This window comes from Papaver somniferum, chromosome 9 (genome assembly GCF_003573695.1).
Source record: "Papaver somniferum cultivar HN1 chromosome 9, ASM357369v1, whole genome shotgun sequence".
NCBI classification, from domain to species: domain Eukaryota; kingdom Viridiplantae; phylum Streptophyta; class Magnoliopsida; order Ranunculales; family Papaveraceae; genus Papaver; species Papaver somniferum.
The window spans coordinates 34,554,984-34,580,086 of NC_039366.1; the positions used below are offsets into that span (position 1 = coordinate 34,554,984).

The 25,103-nt window shown below is 38.1% G+C and overlaps 5 protein-coding genes across 7 annotated transcripts; 1 reads left to right on the plus strand and 4 right to left on the minus strand.

Moving 5' to 3' along the window:
- Window positions 1–6,320: 6,320 nt before the first annotated feature.
- Window positions 6,321–7,607, minus strand: LOC113308798. The gene is made up of 2 exons (XM_026557251.1): window positions 6,753–7,607; window positions 6,321–6,661 (listed from the first exon to the last, which is right to left on the minus strand). Exons 1-2 carry the CDS (start codon window positions 7,589–7,591, stop codon window positions 6,463–6,465), a joined length of 1,038 nt encoding a protein of 345 aa, XP_026413036.1. The 5' UTR covers window positions 7,592–7,607; the 3' UTR covers window positions 6,321–6,462.
- A 7,669-nt stretch (window positions 7,608–15,276) lies between these two features.
- On the minus strand, window positions 15,277–18,004 carry LOC113313600 (extensin-like). Its single transcript, XM_026562392.1, has 3 exons — window positions 16,091–18,004; window positions 15,812–15,955; window positions 15,277–15,563 (listed from the first exon to the last, which is right to left on the minus strand). The coding sequence occupies exon 1, from the start codon at window positions 17,722–17,724 to the stop codon at window positions 16,204–16,206; it is 1,521 nt and encodes a 506-aa protein (XP_026418177.1). The 5' UTR covers window positions 17,725–18,004; the 3' UTR covers window positions 15,277–15,563; window positions 15,812–15,955; window positions 16,091–16,203.
- LOC113313601 (prothymosin alpha-B-like) lies at window positions 17,928–20,535 on the minus strand. Its single transcript, XM_026562393.1, has 4 exons — window positions 19,883–20,535; window positions 18,663–19,442; window positions 18,364–18,441; window positions 17,928–18,069 (listed from the first exon to the last, which is right to left on the minus strand). The coding sequence occupies exons 2-4, from the start codon at window positions 19,071–19,073 to the stop codon at window positions 18,013–18,015; spliced, it is 546 nt and encodes a 181-aa protein (XP_026418178.1). The 5' UTR covers window positions 19,074–19,442; window positions 19,883–20,535; the 3' UTR covers window positions 17,928–18,012.
- On the plus strand, window positions 20,181–21,639 carry LOC113313602 (ferredoxin, root R-B1-like). 3 transcript variants are annotated; one of them, XM_026562396.1, is made up of 2 exons: window positions 20,181–20,299; window positions 20,986–21,639. In XM_026562396.1, the coding sequence occupies exon 2, from the start codon at window positions 20,994–20,996 to the stop codon at window positions 21,450–21,452; it is 459 nt and encodes a 152-aa protein (XP_026418181.1). In that variant the 5' UTR covers window positions 20,181–20,299; window positions 20,986–20,993; the 3' UTR covers window positions 21,453–21,639. The 3 variants fall into 3 exon arrangements, with proteins under 3 accessions (XP_026418181.1, XP_026418180.1, XP_026418179.1); XM_026562395.1 differs by having other exon boundaries at window positions 20,203–20,299; window positions 20,794–21,639; XM_026562394.1 differs by lacking the exon at window positions 20,181–20,299 and adding an exon at window positions 20,770–20,904.
- A 1,090-nt stretch (window positions 21,640–22,729) lies between these two features.
- On the minus strand, window positions 22,730–24,785 carry LOC113314438 (UPF0051 protein ABCI8, chloroplastic-like). Its single transcript, XM_026563231.1, has one exon. It carries the CDS (start codon window positions 24,561–24,563, stop codon window positions 22,914–22,916), a length of 1,650 nt encoding a protein of 549 aa, XP_026419016.1. The 5' UTR covers window positions 24,564–24,785; the 3' UTR covers window positions 22,730–22,913.
- Between the last annotated feature and the right edge of the window lie 318 nt (window positions 24,786–25,103).

Sequence of the window (25,103 nt, forward strand, 5' to 3'; positions counted from 1 at the left end):
ACGGTCTTGGTTTGAGGGGATTGAGGAGAAGGTGTTGACGGAGGACCAGGAAATGGTCGTCGATTTGGTGGTGGTGCAGAACGAAGAGGAGATGATAGATCTGAACATAAAAATAGAAGAAAAATAGACGGAGTTGTTCGTGGAGGAGACATAGGAGACAAATGTACAGCTGATGGTGGTAGCGGAGGTGTTGCTGCTGGTTTTCGCAGAGCTATTTTCTGCTGCTGGTGGTGATGGTGGTGGGGAGAAGGTGGCGGAAGAAAAGATGAAAGAAAAAATAAAAGAGAGAAGAAGAAGAAGAAGAAGAAGAAGAAGAAGAAAGATAAAAAGGGTATGTTTGGTTTTTTTTAAAATAATAAAAACTAAATTTACTCATTATTATTTGATATGGGGTTTTTGTGTCACTTTTTAATCAAATGGTTTTTATTTATTAAAGATAATATGGCTGGATTTTTTGTTCCACAAGTTTGGTCACCTTGGTGTTTTGTGACTAGTTTTGAAAATCAAATAAGCAAAAGCAATTTATATTTATCTCCTTTATAATGGAATTGATCGATTGACGAAACGAACGAGCTTCTCATATCTTCACAACAACAACAAGGCAAAACTTTGGAAAAACAGAGTGAGTCACGTGTTCAACACGTTGCCCTTAAGACATTAGCGCCCGGCTACACTCAAGAGTGATTCTATAACCCTCACAGGACGGATATCTCCAGGATAAAACACCCTACTACACCTACTACTAGCATATGTATTAGATGTTCAACTTGAGCTTGGCAACTCCGAAAAAACCGTTAAGGAAAATCGCGAACTCTTAAAAAACGTTATAAAATATTTTCCCTTAGGGGTCCCTCTAAAATATAGAGCAACCCCTTTCCCATAGATTTTACAAAAGTAGTGAATTTCTTTATATAATGGAATAAAACAATTTAAGAAGTGGAAACCCCACAGTGTGGGACTAAGAAGTTTATATAGTTTCTTAAAACTACTAAAAATTGGAAACTCCAAAATGTGGGACTAAAAAATTTCATTCACAAAAGAAAACAATAAATTATAATTTTTTATTAAAACTTTAAAAAATTATTTTTTTATTAATCGTTTTCCAACAATCCCCCACATGAATGAAAACTCAATAAAACATGAAAACACAAATAGATCTTGGTAAATCAACATCCCAACCTCACGATCCAAACAGATTGATCGTGCAAGTGTTGAAATCATACTAGTCATTTCGACGTCCTCTCCCTCACACAAAAGTGTGTTGACCCCAGGTCATACTATGGATTGCATAAATCATAATAATATTGAGAGCTTTCATCTTTAGTTCTCACATGGTGAGACTATAGGTATCTTTCACCAAAGTGAAAAAGCATGAACTAGTGAACCCTTAGTTACCTTTAGGTCCTAAGTTCCAGTAATACCAAAACCATCAAAACGAAAATCACATAAACAGCGCAGGAAATACCATTTTAGGCAGAGGTGTCCATGAGGTCTTGAACCTTTGCTTAGTGAGATATTACCGGAATTACTTGCTAGAGACAGTGAACTATGTCTTGAACTGCTAGCATTTGATGTAATTCGCGATAACAACCACGGGTGATATCTCCAAGATTGCTGCCAAGCTCGTGCCGTTTTGTAGAATTTGGCCCTGGACATATCCTGTTTCTCAGAATGCTCTAAAGAATCAAAGCTCATATTCTCATAGGAAACGGCCCACTTCCTCATTCAGATAGGTGAGTTTCCATAAAGAGTGTTACTGCTAACCCCACTTCAATCTTAAATTGAAACTATAGAACTCATTAAGACTTCTTAAAAGTCATCCTTCACATGCAGTCACACTATCACGTCTACACCATAGGGAAGGGACAGAGAATAAAATTCTCTGATAGTGTCTACCTTTACCCACCACAAATTAGTTGTCTCATTCGAAACCTTGATCTTGTGATCTCCAGTCAGCAAGGTTGAGTATCCTTCATGGAAAGTTTAATTTATGAGCTTAAGCCCCATCCCCTTCGATGTGTTTCTAACAATATCTTTGGATGAACCTTTCGTCAAAGGTTGCGCGATATTCTCCTTGGACTTTATCCAATCAATGGAAATAACGCCAATTGAGATTAGTTATTTTTAGCTTTAGCTATTATAGCTTGGATAACACAGTATATAGATATATCTGGCACAGGCCTATGCCAGAGAGGAATGTCTTCTAAAAAAGCATCTTAGGCACTCAGCCCTCTCTCGTGTTTTATCTATCGCAATACTCTCAGATTCCATAATGAATTGAGCAATATATGTATGTTTGGAAATCTTCCAAAACAAACCTTCCTGCTAGAGTGAAAACATATCCAGTCGTATACTTAAGACTCCTCTGAGTCAACTATCCAGTTTGCATCACAAAGTCTCTCAAGGACAGCAAGATAGCTTTCATAAACCAAACAAAAGGTAATAGAGTATTTTAGGTACCGTAATACTCTACTAAGTGCATCCCAATGCTCTTTCTCTGGACAACAAGTATATCTACTTAACTTACTCACACTTTAGGCAATGTCTGGACACTTACAGTTCATTAAATTCATCAGACATCCTATAACTCTTGAGTATTCAAGTTAAGATACTCCACCATCCTTAATTTTCTTGACTCTACAAGAATAATCGTACGGAGTACAAGCAGGCTTACAATCACACTGATTGTATCTCTTAAGCACAAAATTCAACATAATGAGAACGACTAAGACTATAAATGCTAGATTATCTTCTAGTCTTCATCCCTAAGATTACATCAACAGGCCCTAAGTCTTTCAAGTCAACGTTCTCATTCAGCGCATGTTTTTTTTTAGTGGAATTAATCACATCTAAGTTTGTATCAAGTATAAGCATTTCATCAACATACAAGCATACAATCACACAGGCATCCTTAACAAGTTACTTATAAATATACTTGTCAAATTCATTAACTTAAATCCACTATACATTATCACATGATCAAATTTTCCATGTCACTGTTTACGTGCTTATTTTATAAACCATACAAAATTTTGTTCAACTTACAAACTTTGTCATCATAACCTTTCACTACAAAGTCCTCAGGTTGGTCTATGTAAATTTCTTTATCTAATTCATGATTTTAGAAAAGCAGTCTTAACATCCATCTAATGTATCTCTAATTTGTTTATGACAGCAATAACAATTAGCATCTCAACGTAAGTAAATCTCGTCACATGTGAATAAGAATCAAGGAAATATACACCTTCTTTCAGTTTATAGCCTTTAGCTACCAACTTAGCCTAATATTTTTCTACAGTTCCATATACCTAATGTTTCCTCTTAAAGACTCATTTACATCTCATGGTCTTACTCTTTGTAGGTAAACTATAAACCTCCAAAGTCAGGTTCCGACGGACTGAGTCCATTTCACTAAATGAAGCTTCTTACCAGAATGGGGTTTCAGTAGATATCAAGGCTTCTTTACAAGTCCGGGGCTTAGACTAAGCTAGGCATGTTATGAATTCGGCTTCATAAGAAGTCTAGGGATCAATAACACATCTCTAATAAGGTACAGGTTTAAGAATAAACATCTTCAAAGAACTCAGCATCCCTAGATTATGTAATCGTAATCACACCAAAGTCAGAAAAAATCACACCAAAGTCTGAAAAATCAGAACACACAACCAAAAATATATATGTAGAAGTATACTCATCATACCTTATATGAAGACACAATCAACATTTTTGGTTTCTATCTACTTCTTTTAGGAAGACGAATGGCAAACTTATTCAAACACTCCCACACTTCGACACATTCATAAGAAGGTCATCTACCTATCCATAAATCATATGGAGTTTTATCTGATCCTTAAGGGTACTCTATTCAGGATATACTAGTTAACATGACTGCCTCCCCCCACAAGGCCGCAGGTAATCCTGAACTAATCAACATGACAATTATCATCTTCTTAAGGATATAGTTGTTATGTTCAAGGCTTCTAATTGGTGTTGAACTTCAAGTTTATACATCTTAAGGCTTCTAAGGCATCATCCTTATCCCTAAGCAATTATACAAGACAGTACCTCGTACAATCATCTACGGAAGTTATAAACCATCTTTTACCACAGTGATTTTAGGTTGAACTCATGTCATCTAGGCCTAACTGAATTAATTCTAAAGGATTAGAATTACTCTGAACATTTGTGCTAAAAGGTTTTAAAGCGAATTTGATTCTTCACAGATTTCACTTTTGTGTTCAAAGTCCAAACTAAATTTGGGTACGCAGCCTATGCTATCCAGTTAAGCATTGACTTATAAGTTTACGGTTACAAGCTTACCACATAAAACAATCAATCACATAAAGAAAGCACAAGAATCAACTATGTTCACATCATCAGTTTTTTCCGTTAAGCTTATATAGACCCAAAGTCCTATAACTCTTGCTTAAAAAATAACTGCCTTGTTACAACAAGTTTTCCAGAAAAAATTAAGATCTTAAATCTTTTTCCATCTACAATAGAACAAGATACAAGATTCTTGCATATGCTTGGAACATGAAAACCTCATTCAATGTGAGAGTATTACAAATATGAGCTTCTGCTCGACGTTTTCCTTTTATGCAACCTCTATTGCAGATGAGTTACTCAAAAAGAGTTTCTCGACATCCCCTATCCTCTGATAGGAGGTGAACAGGTCTCTGTTTCAACAAACATTCTTGGTGGCTCCAGAGTGCACCTTCTGGTCTCTTACATTGGTTGTTAAAATAACTTCGGACATCATGTCAATGAACTCGTTCTAATTTGTTTCAACTAAATTAGCATTAAATTTCTACTTATTAAGGTTTTATGTTGTCTACACTTTACTACCGTATGGCCCGGAATTTTACAAACATAACAATCACCCTTAATTAAAGTAATGCCGGATTCAGTTTTACGAAACATACCTTTCTTATGAAGACTACAGTTAGAGTTGTGTTTGATATTCCCGCCTTTGTCAGCTTTGGAAGACTTGTGTTCATCCACATGCGCCTGATAGCCATGTTCCTTTTCAATTTCATGTCACAATCTTCGTTTATACTCTGACCACGGACACGGTAATTTCCCAATCACCTAATACACCACATCTCACAAAACTTAGTTCCGAAACGTAAGATAAAATATGAGTTTTGAAGATAATATCTAGATTTACCAACTTCGTTTGAACCACCATATCAAAAAACTCATGATTACCCCATAAAAATACTTTAGTTAACAACAAAAGTTTGCCCGTCAGAATTTTTCAGGAACATTTATTTGTTTTGTAAAATATCAAAAAAATACTTTTACAACTCCAAAAATTCTGAAATTTTACGTGGGTGTAACTATCAGGATGTCTACTACGTTGTGTCAAAAGGGTTCATCGAAATTCCTTCTAGGTTAAGAGATAATCTCGAAACTCTACAGCTGACAAAAAAATTGTTTTTGTTTTTCACTCCACAATTAACATCCATGATTCACAAACCAACCAACCATTTTCGATTATTACAAATTATAATGTCTTAAGATTGTTGGGTGCAATAATTAAAATAAAGAAAAAATCAAATAAGCAAAAGTTATTGATACTTATCTCCTTTATAATTAATGGAATTGATCGATTGACGAAACGAACGAGCTTCTCATATCTCCACAACAGCAACAAGGCAAAACTTTGGAAAAACCGAGTGAGTCACGTGTTCAACACGTTGCCCTTAAGACATTAGCGCCCGGCTACACTCAAGAGTGATGCTATAGCCCTAACAGGACGTATATCTCCACTACTAGCATATGTAGTAGATGCTCAACTTGAGCTTGGCAACTCCGAAAAAACGTCAAGGAAAATCGCGAACTCTTAAGAAACGCTATAAAATATTTTCCCTTAGGGAGCAACCCCTTTCCCATAGATTTTACAAAAGTAGTGGATTTCTTTATATAATGGAATAAAACAATTTAGGAAGTGGAAACTCCACCATGTGGGACTAATAAGTTTATATAGTTTCTTAAAACTATTAAAAATTGGAAACTCCAAAATGTGGGACTAAAAAATTTCATTCACAAAAGAAAACGATAAATTATAATTTTTTATTAAAATTTTAAAAAATTATTTTCTTATTAATCGTTTTCAAACAATCATGTCTCATTGAATTATCATAATAATTCAACCGCCATGAGATGGCTGTTGTTGCCTAGGGGAAATTAAATTCATTAGTGCTTTATGTGGCTCAAAAGATTTGTAAACGCGCGATACGCAGTGGATATAAGAATTGACTTACAGTTTACATGGAGAAATCATTGAAATTAATAATAACGTTTACAGTGACCAATTTTATTAGATGGAGTCTTTAAATAAGAAGCTCATCTGAGCAGTTTCATAGTACTGGAAAATAATAAGAAAACTCATCGATGGCGCACGTACTTGACTATCGATCCCAATACATGTTGCCTATGAGCATGCCATCATTCAACTCAACGACTACCTTCCCTGGCCTCGAATCTTCTAGCCTGGATGTGACGTCCATTAATAAAAAACCGAACTTTAGTTTCGCCTGCCAGGATGAGATCAATTATTTCGCTTGCATGGAACACAATCTTAGCGAACATTGATTGTCGTTGAGGTGGCTTGATCTCCTGCATGTAGATGCTTTCAATACAATCGCCATATGTCCTGCAATTTTCATAATGTTAATCAATAAGTAAACTTTCACACTCAAAATTCTAACTCAAAAAAAATAAAAAAAATGGATAACTATTATCACCTGATAAAGAATTCACGAAGTTGGACTTCGGAAATGGGAAATCCTCTAGAGAACGTAATGAACATAGTTCGTTCATCTGGCGGAATAACTTGTACTGTTTGTTGTTCCTCAATTATAGGCAGTGTTGAGGGTTCGCCGATTTCAGATATATTCTCACACTGTTTAGTACCAGATGAAGAACCGACCTCGAGTTTCCTGAATTCATTTGTCTCATCACGCAGAGGAGCAGGAGGAATGCCGTTTCCAAACACTACACTCTTTGGCTCCACCGGTTCCGGTTCAACAACATTACCAGTCTCTTCCTGACCATGAGTGTTACCGTCTCCATAAATCTCGTCACCACCATAACCCAGATTAAGATTAAAATTCCTCTGCGTCGCTTCTCTAAAAATATCTCCAAACAATCTGTAGAAAACTGTTCCGATAGTTTGTGTCAGAGAAGTGTACCCAATTTCTGCATGTTCAAACAGTGAATTCTTTGAAATGTACAGTCGAGACCCATAATCTTGTAACAATCTTAACGTTGTGGGCATGTCTGTTATTGAAGTTCCTTGCAAAGGCGGGGGAGGAGTGCTGGTAATGATATAATAAACTGAGGATACCGCTTCATCAAACGCCCAACTTGTTAAAAGATGGTTTTGGTATATAAGCAATTCCAGTATGATGCTAGGGTAGCCTAGTTCTTCCATAAATATCCATAAAGCAATGACTGCCATGGAAAGTATAGGATCTTTCCCTAAGTTAATTGCTAACATTCTGTAGACATCCCTGTCGATCCTGTGGAAGGAACGCAGTTCTTCGATCGTTACTGGCTTATCATTATCATTACGAGATGCCATGATGAAGAAGCAGAGATGACCTACAGAAATTGTTATGGATGCAAACAAATGGGATTCTGGAGTATTTATTGGACAAATGGTGACTGTTCTCAGGTGTCTTTTGGCAACGAAATGTCTCCTGCGAAGAGGTGTGATTTTAATGTTTTGAGTCATCTTCTGTTTCAGACACAACGGTTGAGTTTTCAGGTCGTTTAAAAGAGGCGCGAGATATTTGAGTTTTTTGTAACTGTTTTTCTGAATTGCAAATGAAAATGATCATAAATTCATAACTATTCGACTAATATATATTCAAAAAAATTCCTGATACTAAAGAAAATGATCATAAATTAATTTCACCAAAGCAAGAATGAGTAAGAGAAGCCACCGGAAACTTCTCTCACCGCTCTTCATTACTTCCGCTGTCTGCAAGTATAATGCTCGGTTTTTGTTTTTGTTTTTTTTCAAATTATGAAATGTTCGATCCAACGGTTATTCCTGCGTTATTCCTGTCGAACAAGGACTGTGGTTGTCCCTGCGTTACTCCTGTCGAACCCACCTATATCAACCAACTAACCTTGCCTTGCCATCTTTGGTCGCCGGCCGGTTGGGACATGAATATGACTTCAAGTCATATTTTGTATGACTGCCCATAAACTGCAAGTCAAAATCAATAATTGCTCACCCGTTTGGAGAAATTTTGGGAGAGAAACTGTATAGGATGGTTTTCCTTCGGTGGATATTGAACCAAGTTACACTATATCAATACCAATGTCTTGCTCGGTACAAGTTTCATGTTATGATTTTTTTGTGAAATTATAAGATATATATATATATATATATATATATATATTATAAAAAGAAGGGGTGTGTGTAGCCTTACAAATCAGACCATCGATTTCGTCATCCCACGATGGAGATTGATCGGTTATATGTCCTATATAGACGTCCGTCCGATCTCTTGACTTCCTAATAAAAATATGATTCTAAAGATTATTTAACGGCGTCGGATCCTTGGATTTCTTAATTTGACTGCAGCGTCGGATTTCCTAATTTGACTAATTTTCCGTTAATATAGGCTAACACTAAGTAGATGTATTTATAGAACAGAAGAGCATCATTCTTTAACGGATTCACCAACAGATGGTCTTCTATCTATAGTTCTTCCCCTCCATTAACGACTTCTAATTCTTAACTTTGTCTCTCTATATCATAATAATACTGAGTTATTAATACTAAGTTATTATTATGGATGATTTAAAGGATGGATACGGTGAAATAAAAGAAAACAGAGCTGATGATCTTAAAAAAAAAATTGGTCTAAAGAGGAAAGGAGAAGAAAGAAAACCTAATAGAGTAAGATGAGTGAATTGGGTAAGAGGTTTTATGTTTAATGCAACCAAATACCTCCTTACTAATACATCTTCACGGTAAACATATGGCTAAGGGTCTGTTTGGATTATGTTTGGTGGATGACCCTCCATGAAAATTATTCGTATACACCAGATATACTCTGGTCCATCGAATAAGTCATTTAAACGTGCAATCATCCAATAAGCATAATGATTTGTAGCATAACTTTCTCAAGAAAATTTAAGTTAGCCTCAACTAATCTAAAAGATATTTTTAAAAAACAAATAAAATAAAAAACATGGTAAAGATTTATGTGCGATATTTAAGTGTCACAACCCCGACCAACAAAACATTAGGGAATGTTTAAGGGCCACGGTCGGGGCTGTAAGCCCCGGCTAATTTGACCTGACCAACAAAATACTATAGTATTCTGAAGGCACCACAGCCCCGGCTAATTTGACCCGATCAAAAAAATACTATGGTATCCTCAAGGGACCACGGCCGGGGCTGTAAGCCCCGACTAATTTGACACAACCACAAATATTAGGGACGCAAGTCCGAACTAACTTATAATCTCGATGTTTGACCGTTATAATCTAATTAGTTTTGCGAATGACTAAAAAAGATTTTGGTAGAATACGGACCAGCCGATCAAACAACAAAACGAAAACGAAAAAGGTTGAGCCTCGGTCGTAGGCACGGGGTGATACCTAGTCTATATTATAAAAAGAAGTGGTGTGTGTGTAGCCTTACAAATCTGACCATCGATTTCGTCATCCCACGATGCGGATCGATCGGTTATATGTCCTATATAGACGTCCGTCCGATCCCTTGGATTCCTAATAAAAATATGATTCTAAAGATTATTTAACAGCGTCGGATCCTTGGATTTCTTAATTTGACTGCAGCGTCGGATTTCCTAATTTGACTAAGTTTCCGTTAATATAGGCTAACACTAAGTAGATGTATTTATAGAACAAAAGAGCATCATTCTTTAACGGCTTCACCAACAGATGGTCTTCTATCTATAGTTCTTCCCCTCCATTAACGACTTCTAATTCTTAACTTCGTCTCTCTATATCATAATAATACTGAGTTATTATTACTAAGTTATTATTATGGATGATTTAAAGGATGGATACGGTGAAATAAAAGAAAACAGAGCTGATGATTTAAAAAAAAATTGGTCTAAAGAGGAAAGGAGAAGAAAGAAAACCTAATAGAGGAAGAGGAGTGAATTGGGTAAGAGGTTTTATGATTAATGCAACCAAATATCTCCTTACTAATACATCTTCACGGTAAACATATGGCTAAGGGTCTGTTTGGATTATGTTTGGTGGATGACCCTCCATGAAGATTATTCGTATACACCAAATATACTCTGGTCCATCGAATAAGTCATTTGAACGTGCAATCATCCAATAAGCATAATGATTTGTAGCATAACTTTCTCAAGAAAATTTAAGTTAGCCTCAACTAATCTAAAATATATTTTTAAAAAACAAATAAAATAAAAAACATGGTAAAGATTTATGTGCGATATTTAAGTGTCACAACCCCGACCAACAAAACATTAGGGAATGTTTAAGGGCCACGGTCGGGGCTGTAAGCCCCGGCTAATTTGACCTGACCAACAAAATACTATAGTATTCTGAAGGGACCACGGCCCCGGCTAATTTGACCCGATCAAAAAAATACTATGGTATCCTCAAGGGACCACGGCCGGGGCTGTAAGCCCCGACTAATTTGACACAACCACAAATATTAGGGACGCAAGTCCGAACTAACTTATAATCTCGATGTTTGACCGTTATAATCTAATTAGTTTTGCGAATGACTAAAAAAGATTTTGGTAGAATACGGACCAGCCGATCAAACAACAAAACGAAAACGAAAAAGGTTGAGCCTCGGTCGTAGGCACGGGGTGATACCTAGTCTATATTATAAAAAGAAGTGGTGTGTGTGTAGCCTTACAAATCTGACCATCGATTTCGTCATCCCACGATGCGGATCGATCGGTTATATGTCCTATATAGACGTCCGTCCGATCCCTTGGATTCCTAATAAAAATATGATTCTAAAGATTATTTAACAGCGTCGGATCCTTGGATTTCTTAATTTGACTGCAGCGTCGGATTTCCTAATTTGACTAAGTTTCCGTTAATATAGGCTAACACTAAGTAGATGTATTTATAGAACAAAAGAGCATCATTCTTTAACGGCTTCACCAACAGATGGTCTTCTATCTATAGTTCTTCCCCTCCATTAACGACTTCTAATTCTTAACTTCGTCTCTCTATATCATAATAATACTGAGTTATTATTACTAAGTTATTATTATGGATGATTTAAAGGATGGATACGGTGAAATAAAAGAAAACAGAGCTGATGATTTAAAAAAAAATTGGTCTAAAGAGGAAAGGAGAAGAAAGAAAACCTAATAGAGGAAGAGGAGTGAATTGGGTAAGAGGTTTTATGATTAATGCAACCAAATATCTCCTTACTAATACATCTTCACGGTAAACATATGGCTAAGGGTCTGTTTGGATTATGTTTGGTGGATGACCCTCCATGAAGATTATTCGTATACACCAGATATACTCTGGTCCATCGAATAAGTCATTTGAACGTGCAATCATCCAATAAGCATAATGATTTGTAGCATAACTTTCTCAAGAAAATTTAAGTTAGCCTCAACTAATCTAAAAGATATTTTTAAAAAATAAATAAAATAAAAAACATGGTAAAGATTTATGTGCGAGATTTAAGTGTCACAACCCCGACCAACAAAACATTAGGGAATGTTTAAGGGCCACGGTCGGGGCTGTAAACCCCGGATAATTTGACCTGACCAACAAAATACTATAGTATTCTCAAGGGACCACGGCCCCGGCTAATTTGACCCGATCAACAAAATACTATGGTGTTCTCAAGGGACCACGGTCGGGGCTGTAAGTTCCAGCTAATTTGACACAACCACAAATACTAGGGACGCAAGTCCGAACTAACTTATAAGCTCGATGTTTGACCGTTATAATCTAATTAGTTTTTCGAATGACTAAAATAGATTTTGGTAGAATACGGACCAGCCGATCAAACAACAAAACGAAAACGAAAAAGGTTGAGAAATATAGCATGAAAATAAGATGCTTGATGCAATCGTTCTATGGCCTAAATTTTCGAGAGAAACAAATAAATAATTTGTACTGTGCTTCTAAGTTCTAACTGATTGAACAGATCATGAACAGATCAGTATGAATCATATATCAATACAAATGTCTTGCTCAGTACAAGTTTCATGTTGTGATTTTTTTGTGAAATTATAAGATATATATATATATATATATATTATAAAAAGAAGTGTTGTGTGTGTATCATGATAAATCCGACCATCGATTTCGTCATCCCACGGCGTGGATCGATTCGTTATATGTTCTATATAGACGTCCCTCGGATTGTTGGGTTTCCTGATTTGACTATGCTTCCATAATAAGATGTCTTGACCATTATATATCGGGAAAAAAATACCACGTTAATTACGTTTCCTAATAAAAATATGGGAGAGGGATATATTCAAATTTCCTTATCTGACTACGTTTTGAGAGATACTTATGTTTCATCTACAAGGGAAAAAAAAAAGGAAACCAATGTAAAAAAAATCGCAATTTTTTTTTCAAAAACAATGTAGACAGCCGTAGGACATTAGCACAATATCACAGTATTTATATATGTACTAGGTATCAAGTTAAACTAACTAAGTTATGGTAAGTAAAGTAAGGAATTGGAGAAAACTGTTGGGCAGGAAGCTTCACCTGGGTGCAACCTGGTGCTTCATTCTCTTCCTTTCGCAGCAAATTAAGACAAAGCAAAAAGAAAATGTTACCAAATAGACACGAACTCAAAAACACGAATAGCACCCCATGAAATCATCTCTTGCAAATTAAATACCCAATGACATAATTTAATTTGCAATTTAAAGAAAGCACGATGAGCAAGCATAAAACCTTCCCCAAAAACATAAAAAATGAACAGCCTAAAAGTTTGACTCGGTCAATCAGACCTTTGAGGATGCAAATGTACAAATTGCTGAATGGAGACAAAGTTGTACAACAAAATGGACAAACAAACTCGGTGTAGTTTACTAATATTCTATGTACAATTTTAGAACCATGTATAGAGATATTAGATTCACGCATATTACAAATTAGCCTTGGGACAGATCCAAACATTGACTTTGGCCATTCTTCCGCTTGGACCGTTAGTTCGCGAAATGTACATCCGTCCGTTGTATATATGACGGGGATTTTATTATTTTGGACGTTCGGGATTGATGCCACGATATAAGAATATATGAATTTGAAGTAATAATAAGGTTGTTATAAAAAGAAGTGATGTCTGTCTTGGGTAATAGACGGCCCTTGATTTCGGCAATCCGACGGCTGACAAAGATAGTTGGCGAGATTTCTATCCATCCGTCCGTTTTAGACATATAATTTTGAGAGATATTTACGTCCGTCGGTTCGTGAGATGATCTTCTTTTAATATTTTGTTTTAGACGGCAGGGATTATGCCCCGACCCGGTGCAAAACGAGACTCAACCATTTCCTTATGTGACTCGAATCAACATTTCCTAATGCGTGTCGCTCTCGCCTACTTTACTTATCCTGTTGCTTACGATTGATCTGATCAAAGTTTCCTTGAAAGTTTTCATACACTAACTATAAATATCCTTTCTGATTTTACCAAAAAAAAACAAATATTAATTTGAAGACTCTATAGATTTTACCTAATCACGGCTAAATTTAATGCGGATATCATATTTGCCTTTAAATTTTCTAATCCACGGTCGGGGCCGTAGTCCCCGGCCCCATCCGGCTACTATGACCCGCCTAATTGAACACGCTATTGTGACCCGACTAACTAACACGGTATAATATGACACGACCAACTAAATATCAGGACCGTTGTGGTATTGACTGGACTAACTAAATATACTCCCGACTATTATAGATGGACTAAAATATGGGAAGACACTGGCCGACCGACCAAACAATAAACAGAACTCTAAAAGGTTGAGCCCTAGTATATATTATAAAAAGAAGTGTTGTGTGTGTAGCCTTACAAATCCGACCATCGATTTCGTCATCCTACGATGCAGATCGATTGGTTATATGTCTTATATAGACGTCCGTCTGATCTCTTGATATTTAATTATTTTGGACGACATAGATTATGTCGTGGCCCGTGCCAAAACTAATTTCAAGCTAGACATGGTTCTGAAATACGCTCTGCCCGACCACCAAAGTAACGAGCCCTTATTAGTTAACCTGACCTTACACACCTAAGCTACCAAAAAGAAAAAGTAAAGCGTGAAAGCGCAAAACAAAAACGAGTGGGACTCGCTTGGTTTTTCTTTTTTTGTGAGCAGTGTACAAACAGGAAGAAAAAATTAATTTCCTTTTGCAACGTGGTTAAGATTTGGACTTGGACTTTTCTTTTCGGGATTGATAGTTTTTTTATCCTTTTTTTTTCTTTTTTGAAGCGTCCTATTGATATTGAGCATCAATATTTGGGATATATAGTCGATCAGATACGGGCCATACGGCAACGTCAGATATTTGCGAGACTACGGCAGGGCTGTGGGTCCTGGCTAATTATACCGACCAACAAAATACTGAATTTTGCGTAAAGGACTACGGTCGGGGTTGTAGGCCCCGGCTAATTTGATCCCATTAACAAAATACCAGAATTTGCGTAGGGGACTACAACTAATTTGACCCGACAAACAAAATACTGGAATTTGTGTAGGGGACCACGGACGGGGCTGTAAGCCCCGACTAATTTGACCCGATCAACAAAATACCGGAATTTGCGCTACAGCCCCGACTAATTTGACACGACAAACAAAATACTGGAATTTGTGTAAGGGACCAAACAACAAAAAGAAAAGAAATAAAAAATGGTTGAGCCCCGGCCGTAGGCCGGAATTTGTGTAGGGGACTACGGCAGGGGATGCAAGTCCCGGCTAATTTGGCCCGACCAACAAAATACCGGAATTTGCGTAGGGGATTACGGCCGGGGCTGCAGGCCCCGACTAATTTGCCCAGACCAACAAAATACAAAATTTTACGTAGGGGACTATGGCCAGGGCCATCAGCCCCGACTAATTTAACACGACCAATAAAATACTTGAATTTGCGTAAGGGATCACGGTCGGGGCTGTAGGCCCTGACTAATTTGACCCGACCAACAAAATACTGGAATTTGCATAGGGGACCACGGCCAGGACTGTAAGCCTCGGCTAATTTGACACGATCAGAAAACACTAGGGTCGTAAGCCGCAAACAACAACAAAAAATCGGAAAAAGCTAAGGTTGAGCCTCGGCCATAGGCCGGGGTGATACCTAGTATATATATATATACATCCCGATGATAATATTTTTACAGATTATGGGTTGCTAAATTTTGACATACAGGAAAATTAGAGTTACATAGGTTTCTCTGTCTCCTCTCACCCTCTGAACACTCCATGCTTTAAGTTTCCGAAATCCGATATCAACATTTGGGGTTTAAAGATGCGGACGAGTCGAGGGTACTGTCTCGGGCCCCAGCTTGTGCTAGCCTTTTCTCCTCGATAAGCAACCTTGACAGGAAATAAAAGCCTATAAAACAGTACCCATGGAAGTAACAAGGCAGAAAATATATCATTGCAGTTGAGTCCCAACAGAAAGTTGTTTCACCACCGAATCACTATTTGTACATGTTAAGCGTTCAAATAAGTGGATTAGATTTACAGAGCACTAGATTGTGATAATAAGCGCCCATTAGCAAACCCAATTTAAACTGCTTAACCTAACATGAGATGATCAGAGACCCATCACTTCTTCATACCTGACAAAGTGCTTCCTGGTGTGGCACCCTTGTATACATATTTGCAAGCCAGTTTAATACTTTCAGAAGCATGCCTGCAGCATCAACAAGTTACATTACTTTCAATTCATGTTTTGGGTCCACAAAAGGCACAACCGCACAAGCCTGTAAATGAAAGATAGCATGGATAAAACATTAACAAATACAAACAGCCCTTTTTTTGAAATTTAAAATTGCTAATACAAATGTACGTGATGCAGGTTATAGAGCACTCTAATTCTGTAAATGAGAAGACAATACCTCAATTAATGCCGACCCCTCCCACCACCTCGACTGTATGGCCTTCTTCCACATGCTGCTACCCGATTATTAACCCTATTCTGAGCTGAAAATTTTCCTTGTGTTGAAGATGATCACACTCCATTGTTCTGCTCATTTAATGGTCCTGATCCTTGAGACTGAACGCCTTGCTCTCCCACATTTATATGAGTTTGATTGAGTGATCCCTGGGATGGAACTCCTTGCTCTCCAGGGTTCATGTGTGGGCGTGGAGGGAAACCCTGAAAACCCATCTGAATAGCTCCCTGGTTAAATCCAGGTTGGCTCATGAACACAGGCATAGCTGGTGGAATTCCTGGCAGGATATTTGATGGCCCATATGGCATTGGACCTAATATTGGCGGTTGACTAGGATTAAAATGCTGTGGCATTGCGGGGCCACTTGAGAATCCTGTAAACATTTGTGGATGATAGAACGGCTGAGGTTGTTGATATGGGACAAATGGCATTGCATTCATGGGGAAACCAGCATTCTGATGATAAAGCGGCCCATTTGGCCAAACCATGTTGGAACGCAGTGGATGCTGTTGTTGTGTGACACCCATGTTGGAAGGCAGTGGATGCTGCTGTAGTGCAGGACCCATGTTGGAAGGCCGTGGATGCTGCTGTGGTGCAGGACCCATGCTGGAAGGCGGTGGATGCTGCTGTGGAGCAGGACCACTGTAAGCTTGTGGGACCTGTGAGGTAGATGGGCCAAAAGGAGGCCTAAAATTATTTGCCATTCCTGTTCCAAAAGGGGATGAAGAACTACCTGAACCACCATTCCTGTTCTGCTGATACGGCGGCCCAGTTGGCCAAACCATGTTGGAAGGCAGTGGATGCTGTTGTTGTGTGACACCCATGTTGGAAGGCAGTGGATGCTGCTGTGGTGCAGGACCCATGTTGGAAGGCCGTGGATGCTGCTGTGGTGCAGGACCCATGCTGGAAGGCGGTGGATGCTGCTGTAGAGCAGGACCACTGTAAGCTTGTGGGACCTGTGAGGTAGATGGGCCAAAAGGAGGCCTAAAATTATTTGCCATTCCTGTTCCAAAAGGGGATGAAGAACTACCGGAACCACCATTCCTGTTCTGCTGATACGGCGGCCCAGTTGGCCAAACCATATTGGAAGGCAGTGGATGCTGTTGTTGTGTGACACCCATGTTGGAAGGCAGTGGATGCTGCTGTGGTGCAGGACCCATGTTGGAAGGCCGTGGATGCTGCTGTAGTGCAGGACCCATGCTGGAAGGCGGTGGATGCTGCTGTGGAGCAGGACCACTGTAAGCTTGTGGGACCTGTGAGGTAGATGGGCCAAAAGGAGGCCTAAAATTATTTGCCATTCCTGTTCCAAAAGGGGATGAAGAACTACCGGAACCACCATGGATCTGGTGAGGAGGAACACTTGAAGGTGGCAATGAAATTTGATTATTATTCACATTTCTAGGCTTCTGTTGAAACTTCTTCTTATCAACAAAGTCCCGCTCCCCATGCTTCTTATCATCTGAAGGACCCCTCTTTGCCATTCTTTGCATTCTCTTGTACTCAGCTTCCTTTCCAACAAAGTCCCGCTCCCCATGCTTCTTATCATCTGAAGGACCCCTCTTTGCCATTCTTTGCATTCTCTTGTACTCAGCTTCCTTTTCATCATCCGAAAATTCAGCCTCATCAGTCAACTCCTCATCGTTCTCACCAGGCGCATCATACCCCTTCTTGTAAATATTTTTGTCATTGAGGACATGATCAGCAAACTCCACAACAAAGGAGACTAGGGTACCTTCAGATATTCCAGCAGGGACTTCCTCTTTTGAATTGTATCTAACAACGTAGTACGGGTTCTTAACAGGCCCGAAAATTTCATCCACCAACACAAGCACTGATCTGTTTTCTGTTATCCAAAGGATAGAGCCTTAATTCAGAGGATTGTGCTGCTCTACCCCTTGTACAATAACTTTGGCATCCATAATCTGAAAATTTGCAAGCAAAAACATCGTCATCCTAGTAAAAAAAATTAAAATAAGTTCAGCGTTCTTACATAAATAGGATCTAACTCCTGTCATAAGTTAAATTGGTCACGTGCTTACCAACTAGAATACTTTTTTTTTTAATCAGGACTAGGATACTTTACCTAAGGTGATTTCTAGTGAAATATTTAGTCAATCATCTTTCAGAACAGCATGCACTAACATAAATAATCTAGTTGAAACATTTAGAAGGATATCGTAGAATGGGATGTATGTAATACAGTTATACAAACTTACAGTCAATACAGCTCCCACAGGTAGTGTCTGGTGATGTGGTTCTAGAGTGACATCCACTTTCGGAACTGGAGGAAGATCCTGCAATACCAATACGTAATTAGTAGGAATATAAATATGACCAGTTACACCTAACTGCAGATGCAGCACCACATTGCAATGAACTAGTATAATAAAATGATTAGAGAGCACAATGAAATCATAAAGCCTTCAGGTGGTATATGACTTCAATTAGCAATCTATACCTAGATCAAGGTTAACAAAAGTAGAGAATAAAAACTAAGACAGATACAAAAATATACCTGAACCTCATTCTTGGACTTAATAGGTCCTTTAACTGAGAACCCTTCCTCGTCCTCGTCACTTTCCCCAATCAACTCCTCTAAACCCTTAAGTTCCCCTTCTTCAACATCACCCATCTCCTCTTCCTCTTCATCACTTAATTCACTACGAGAAGATGACCCATCCTCAGACTCATCATCATCTTCGTCCTCATCATCATCCTCGTCTTCAGACTCACTACTATCATCACCATCTTTTCTATCTTTTACCATCTCATTACTCTCTTTATCACCTTCACCGTCACTATTATGTGATTTTGTCAGATCATCACCCAAAGAAACGTCATTCCCTCCTCCTCCTCCACTCACCATCAAATTCTTTTCAATCAAACAATTCCCACTTCCAGAAGTAACAACAGCCTCACTTTTCATATCGACAATATCAGAACTCTCAGAGGTTGCAACTAGATTAACTTTATCCAATGCTATCTCAATAGAGGAATCAACACCAATTCATCCTTTACAAGTTTCTTGAACTGAAGGGATCTCCAAAGAACCTAAAATCTCAGTTTGCTCAGATTTTACTTCATTAGCAAGTTCTTTACTATTAAGCGAAACTTCAGTATCCATGGAATCAGTTTCTTTCAGCCACTCGTCTATGAAATCAAAATCAGGGATAGAAGAGTTAACCAGTGGTATCGAATATTGAAGGAAATCAGGGTCGGGAAGAAGTTCTTCCTCTTGTTTGATGTTCTTGTAAGGTTTGAGGTAGTTAATGGCGTGAGAAAATCCAACCATATCCTGATAAAATAAAAAATCCATCATGTCATAAAATCGACAGAAATTGAAATCAATCACATTGACAGAAGAACACAAGAACAAGATACAATCACACTCGGATTATCAAAACATCGAATCCATCCACTGTTTCAAATAATATCTTACAAACCCTAACCAAATCATTCAAAAACAATCAAATGGAATTCCAACATAACTAGTAACACAAATTGAATTCAACCGAATCAACAAAGAATAACGTGATGTTGTTATCACTCAGCTTACCAAAACATACAATCTCTTTCACTGTTTCAAAAAAACAGACTAGATTCACTAAATTATACAAAAGAATCAGAAAATTACTAAACATACAAAAGGATTAGAAACAACTAGAAACATGATTGATGACGATATCTTCAGACATGCATGATGATAATTGAAGAAGTAAGGATATAAACCCTAACCTGAATCGGCGATTAGTTAAGCTCCGCAGCACAGAGCTTCTTCAAAGAACTGGTTAGTGGAGAAGAAACTGAAAAAACCCAGTAAAACCCTGTAATGCTTGCTGATTAATGTGGGCCGACAATGACTTTATTAACCTTTTATTTCCGCTAGGAAGATCTATTTTCGCACCCAGCTTCTCGATAACCCTCACCACAATACACAAAGTGGTAGGTATCCCACCATCATGTACCAGGGCAATTCTAGCTAGTCATTTGGAGAATATCCTCCGCCTATTAACCAGACCTTAAAAGAGTCAACCTAATACTCATTCTCTTGAGGCATTTACACTGCGCTCTGAATCCGATTCTCTCATACACACTCGCTGTCTTCATCATTCTCCCTCTCGGATTCTCCGCAGAAAGAAGAAATAGAAAACAGTATGATCTCTATCTCAGCTTCTTGTTATCTTGAATGTCATAATAATTTTCTCAAACCCTAAACCCTTTTTGATCAAGGGAAATGGATGGCTTTATTGGTTTCTTTCCATATTGGATATTTAGTATTTAGAAAGAAACTGAACTTTGAACTTGTTCTATAGTATTAGATTGATCTCATGTATCTAACTTTGAAATTCTCTTTTCACTTGTTACAAATTTGTTTGTTTTTGTCTATTTTCTTCTCTTTTTTCATTGCACTAAACTGTTACAGAAACATGGCCTTTATAGACTTTACAACTGACCTTTAGGCATTTCTAAAACATAGAAAAGTAGGAAACTTAGCTATATACTAGTTGTTTGACCAACACTCCAAGTAAGCTACAGTAATTACTTGGCCCCCAAACTTCTTGAGTTCACACTGATATATATTTCTAACTTTTTTTTGCATTTCAGTAAACTGTAAAATGCATTAATCTCAACAATTTCTTTATCAGGTAGAACTTTGCATATTTGGTTAGAGTATTGGTTGTTGGACATTAACTATACTGATTCAAGAATCAAAGCAATAAGTCAGACTCCAAGAACAGTGTCTAGGACTCTTGCTGGTAATATTCCAGATTTAGGGTCTTGTGAATTATCCCAGGAAATTAGTTATCAATTTAGTGATCAATCTTACTTTGCCGCAGGTGTAAGCATGTCAACTATCAAACTTCCTTCTTCCTGCATCATGAGAGCTGGAGCACAGAGCATGAGTGCCAATGCCCGGTTATCTAAAAAACCTTCTTCTCTCGGTTCAATAAAGAATACCCCAAAATCATTTGGTTTTAAAGCTTCCTCCTCCTTCAAGGTATCTGCAACTGCAACATACAAAGTGAAGCTAATTGGACCGGATGGAACAGAGAGTGAATTTGAAGCTCCTGATGACGCTTACATCCTCGACTCAGCTGAGAATGCAGGAGTAGATATACCCTTCTCATGCAGGGCTGGAGCTTGCTGTGCCTGCGCCGGCCAGATAACATCAGGTTCAGTAGACCAATCCGATGGATGCTTCCTGGACGAGAGCCAGATGGAAAAGGGGTATGTTCTCACATGTGTCGCTTATCCAAAATCGGACTGTGTTATTCACACTCACAAGGAATCTGATGTCAATTAACCAATTTGATGGGTGGATGAAATAAACTTCTCTTAGTTAGAGCTCGCTCTTGCTTTAGAAAAACCATTGTCCGAAATCAAAATGGTATTGTGATGTATTTCAGATATTATATTAATGCAGTACAATTATCAGTTTAGCTCTTGCTACTGAGTTGTTACCCTCAATGTGTAAGGATAATTTGCATCATTTAAACTAATCTCACTCTCTTTGTTTTTGATATGTAGTCATGCTTAGATTCATTGTATAGGTGTTCATGTCTAAACATAGGGATCAGAGGTTGGCAACTAGATTCATGGGGTACAATAGTAGTATCATGTCAGACCTTACACTGAAAATCCAGTAAAGAGCTCCATTAGCAAAGCTTTTAAGATTTTGCTAATGGAGCTCCATTGCAAAATCTTTTGCACCTCATTAGCAAAAAAGACCTCAATATGTGTGAAAAAATCCATTAGTATCATGTCAGACCTTACACTGAAAAGCATCCAGCTATTGGCAAATATGGGTTCCTTTCTTTGCCTTAATTCGTTTTTACTGTCAGGAAGAGTTCAATAATGAAGCAACCATCAAAAATCATCATCTCGACAATTTCATTACTGCTCTTCATAGCCTTCCGGGCTCGTTGTTCCAACTGCTTCATTGCTTTGACACAATCGTCAAGGACTGACTCCAGGTTTGGTTTTCAGTTGAGAAGAGCACGGACGTAGGTATCGCCATTTATATTTTTCCATTGCTTCAAGCCCTTGTTTGCCTTGGAGAAATGGACCAATTGAGACTAGATCAGCCGTGAATGAGTTCTCGTTGTATGGATTTCAGGGACTATGTAGATACAAAGTGAGGGAGAAACTGATTCCATCTTTTCTATGATCAGTGAAACCCACATTGCAAAAATCGAAGCGGTGCTTGGTCTTACTGCACCTCATTGCACATCTCGCTGGGCATTCTGTGAGCACCACAGAAACGGAAACAGTCAGATACCAAAAAAATAACTGCTTTATTCTGACTCTGGTGACTGACATTCTTAGTTATCAATCTAGCAGTATATTAACACTTATATTAAACCAAAAATTACAGGATGGTTTCATGGTTCTTGGTCCGTAATGTCTTTGATAGATTTTTTTTTCTCTAAGCAAATGAAACACTAGGAATCCTCAACCAGCAGGCTAGGCAGCTATACCAGTGGTCTTGTCCAAAATATTGAAACTTTGATAGTTTTAGACGAAGGGGCTTAGGGAGTGGGTTCCCAAATTGCAAGTTCTAGGTAATATTGAAAATGCAAGAAAATAAATTTTTTTGATGTTTGTCCATTGATTCTAGTAATATCAGTTGCATTCTTAAAACCATCACCTGAAGCTTCAGGATGAATCCTTAAGCATTGGTTTACAAAATCAAATGATACATAATCTTCATTCAAAACTGCCCATATAAGTTATCTTCTTGTTGAGGCTTTAACTGTTGTATAATTTACCCAACAGAGCCTTCGAGTTTCAAGCTGAAGAGCTCGTTCACTTCGGCACCAAATTCAGCTGGAAGCTTTTTAACAACATCCCCACAAAACCCGGAAACCATGACATTGACGGCCGCTTCTTGACCAATTCCTCTCTGCTTAAAGAAGAATAGTTGATCTGTACCGATTTGAGAGACTGAAGCTTCATGCTCCAACTTAGATGTGGTGTTGCTTTGCTCTTGAGTAGGGTCAGTATTAGCACTAGCATCTCCTAAAAGCATCGAATCACATTGCGTAAAGTTTCGTGAGTTAACAGCACCTGTAAGTACTTTTACTTCCCCCCTATAAGTAGTCCTCGAATTTCCTGCCGAAATACTCTTAGAGATAATAGTACTCTTTGTTCTTTTTCCCTTGTGTGTCATCTTAGACCCTGTATCAGCTTGCTGATGGTTATTGGTTATTGTGAGTGAATAGAACTCTCCCACAGAATCATCCCCCTCCATAATAACACTCGGATACTTCCAAGTAATCGCTGATCCCGTCTCAACCTGAGTCCAAGATATCTTAGCACGGTCACCTTTGCAAATGCCACGCTTCGTGACAAAATTATAAATCCCACCTTTCCCTTCCTCGTCCCCAGCATACCAATTCTGCACAGTTGAGTATCTAATCTCTGCATCCGTTGCAGCGTGAAGCTCCACCACAGCAGCATGAAGCTGATTAGTGTCATAAGCTGGAGCAGTACACCCTTCCAAGTATTCCACCGTGCTCCCTTCCTCTGCAATTATGATGGTTCTCTCAAATTGCCCAGTCTCCATAGCATTTATTCGGAAATAAGTTGAAATTGGCATCGGACAAACCGTATTCTTGGGGATATAACAAAATGACCCATCACTAAACACAGCAGAATTCAGTGCAGCAAAATAGTTGTCACAAGGGGGAACAACTTTACCTAAATATTTCTGAACTAAATCTGGGTACTCTCTGATTGCTTCAGATATTGAACAAAAGATGACACCTTTAGCTAGTAAAGTTTCTCGATGTGTCGTAGCGATGGAAACACTATCAAACACTGCATCAACAGCAACATTAGCTAACCTATTTTGTTCACTTAATGGAACCCCTAATCTCTCAAAATACTTAAGAAGCTCAGGATCAGCTTCTTCTAAACTATTCAAAGTAGGTTTCTTCTTTGGTTCAGAGTAATAACAAATATTCTGCAAATCAATTGGTGGGTATATATTATCAGACCAATGCGGTTCTTCCATCTTCAAAAATTCTTTATAAGAATTTAACCTAAATTTAAGCATCCATTCAGGTTCTTGTTTTTTTGCAGAAATAAATCTAATTGTTTCTTTTGATAATCCTTTAGGTATTGAAAAAGACTCGATATCTGATGCAAATCCCCATTTATAATCCCTTTTAAGGAATTTTTCAATTGCATCAGTAGAGGAGCTTGAAGAAGGTTTATTACCTGTTAATGGAGCTGCTTGATCAACTGTTTGTGATGATTCTGCACGAATTCCTGCAAACCTTGTTGTTGAATTAGGGTTTCGTGGGTTTAGAAACTTTAGGGTTTTGGTTCTTGGAGTAAAAACTTTTGATGTTTCTAATGGGGATTGTGGTGTGAATCTTAAACTACCATTAGCACGTAATGAAGTAGCCATGGATGAAGAGGTTTTCTGATGAACGGAGAAATTATTGAATTCTTGTCGCCGATTTGCTTTGCTCTTCTTTTTTTATACGGATGCATGCATGCTTTTTGCTGTAGATACGACACAGGTTTGCATAAAGCAATCGTACTTGGGCTTTTTATGGGCCGAAGGAAGGGCAATTCACCACCCATGCAGCAGACTTATACTAAACAAAATTTTGTAGACGTTGCTGCTACGCGTTTAGGTGCCAAGTACAAATTTTGTAGGTTTGGAAATCATTTTCAGATGTAAAGTTCACTATTCCTCATCTTTCTAATCAAGATAAGGTTTACAGGAGTGTAAGACTGTAATGTCAGTGTCATCTATCCATATTGTGACTTTGCTGATTCATATCTGATCCATATTTGACACACTTCACATTTAGGTGACGCAATTTGAGAGGAGGTGACTCAATACGAATAAAGTTGTTCTACCATGAAAGAACCAAAGAAAGGAGAAAGTCGCCTTTCTACCCCAAATAGCCATGCACAAACAGAGATGATCTTTAAAGTT

What these genes read in the sequence shown, in the direction of transcription:
- LOC113308798 (XM_026557251.1), bottom strand. Translation starts at nt 7,591, where the DNA reads ATGGCATCTCGTAATGATAATGATAAGCCAGTAACGATCGAAGAACTG. An exon ending in CTTCGTGAATTCTTTATCAG is followed by an intron (nt 6,662 to 6,752) that starts GTGATAATAGTT and finishes TGAAAATTGCAG; the next exon opens with GACATATGGCGATTGTATTG.
- LOC113313600 (XM_026562392.1), bottom strand. Translation starts at nt 17,724, where the DNA reads ATGCAAAGAATGGCAAAGAGGGGTCCTTCAGATGATAAGAAGCATGGG.
- LOC113314438 (XM_026563231.1), bottom strand. Translation starts at nt 24,563, where the DNA reads ATGGCTACTTCATTACGTGCTAATGGTAGTTTAAGATTCACACCACAA.
- LOC113313601 (XM_026562393.1), bottom strand. Translation starts at nt 19,073, where the DNA reads ATGAAAAGTGAGGCTGTTGTTACTTCTGGAAGTGGGAATTGTTTGATT. An exon ending in AGTCCAAGAATGAGGTTCAG is followed by an intron (nt 18,442 to 18,662) that starts GTATATTTTTGT and finishes TTGGTATTGCAG; the next exon opens with GATCTTCCTCCAGTTCCGAA. An exon ending in CTGTGGGAGCTGTATTGACT is followed by an intron (nt 18,070 to 18,363) that starts GTAAGTTTGTAT and finishes GCAAATTTTCAG; the next exon opens with ATTATGGATGCCAAAGTTAT.
- LOC113313602 (XM_026562396.1), top strand. Translation starts at nt 20,994, where the DNA reads ATGTCAACTATCAAACTTCCTTCTTCCTGCATCATGAGAGCTGGAGCA.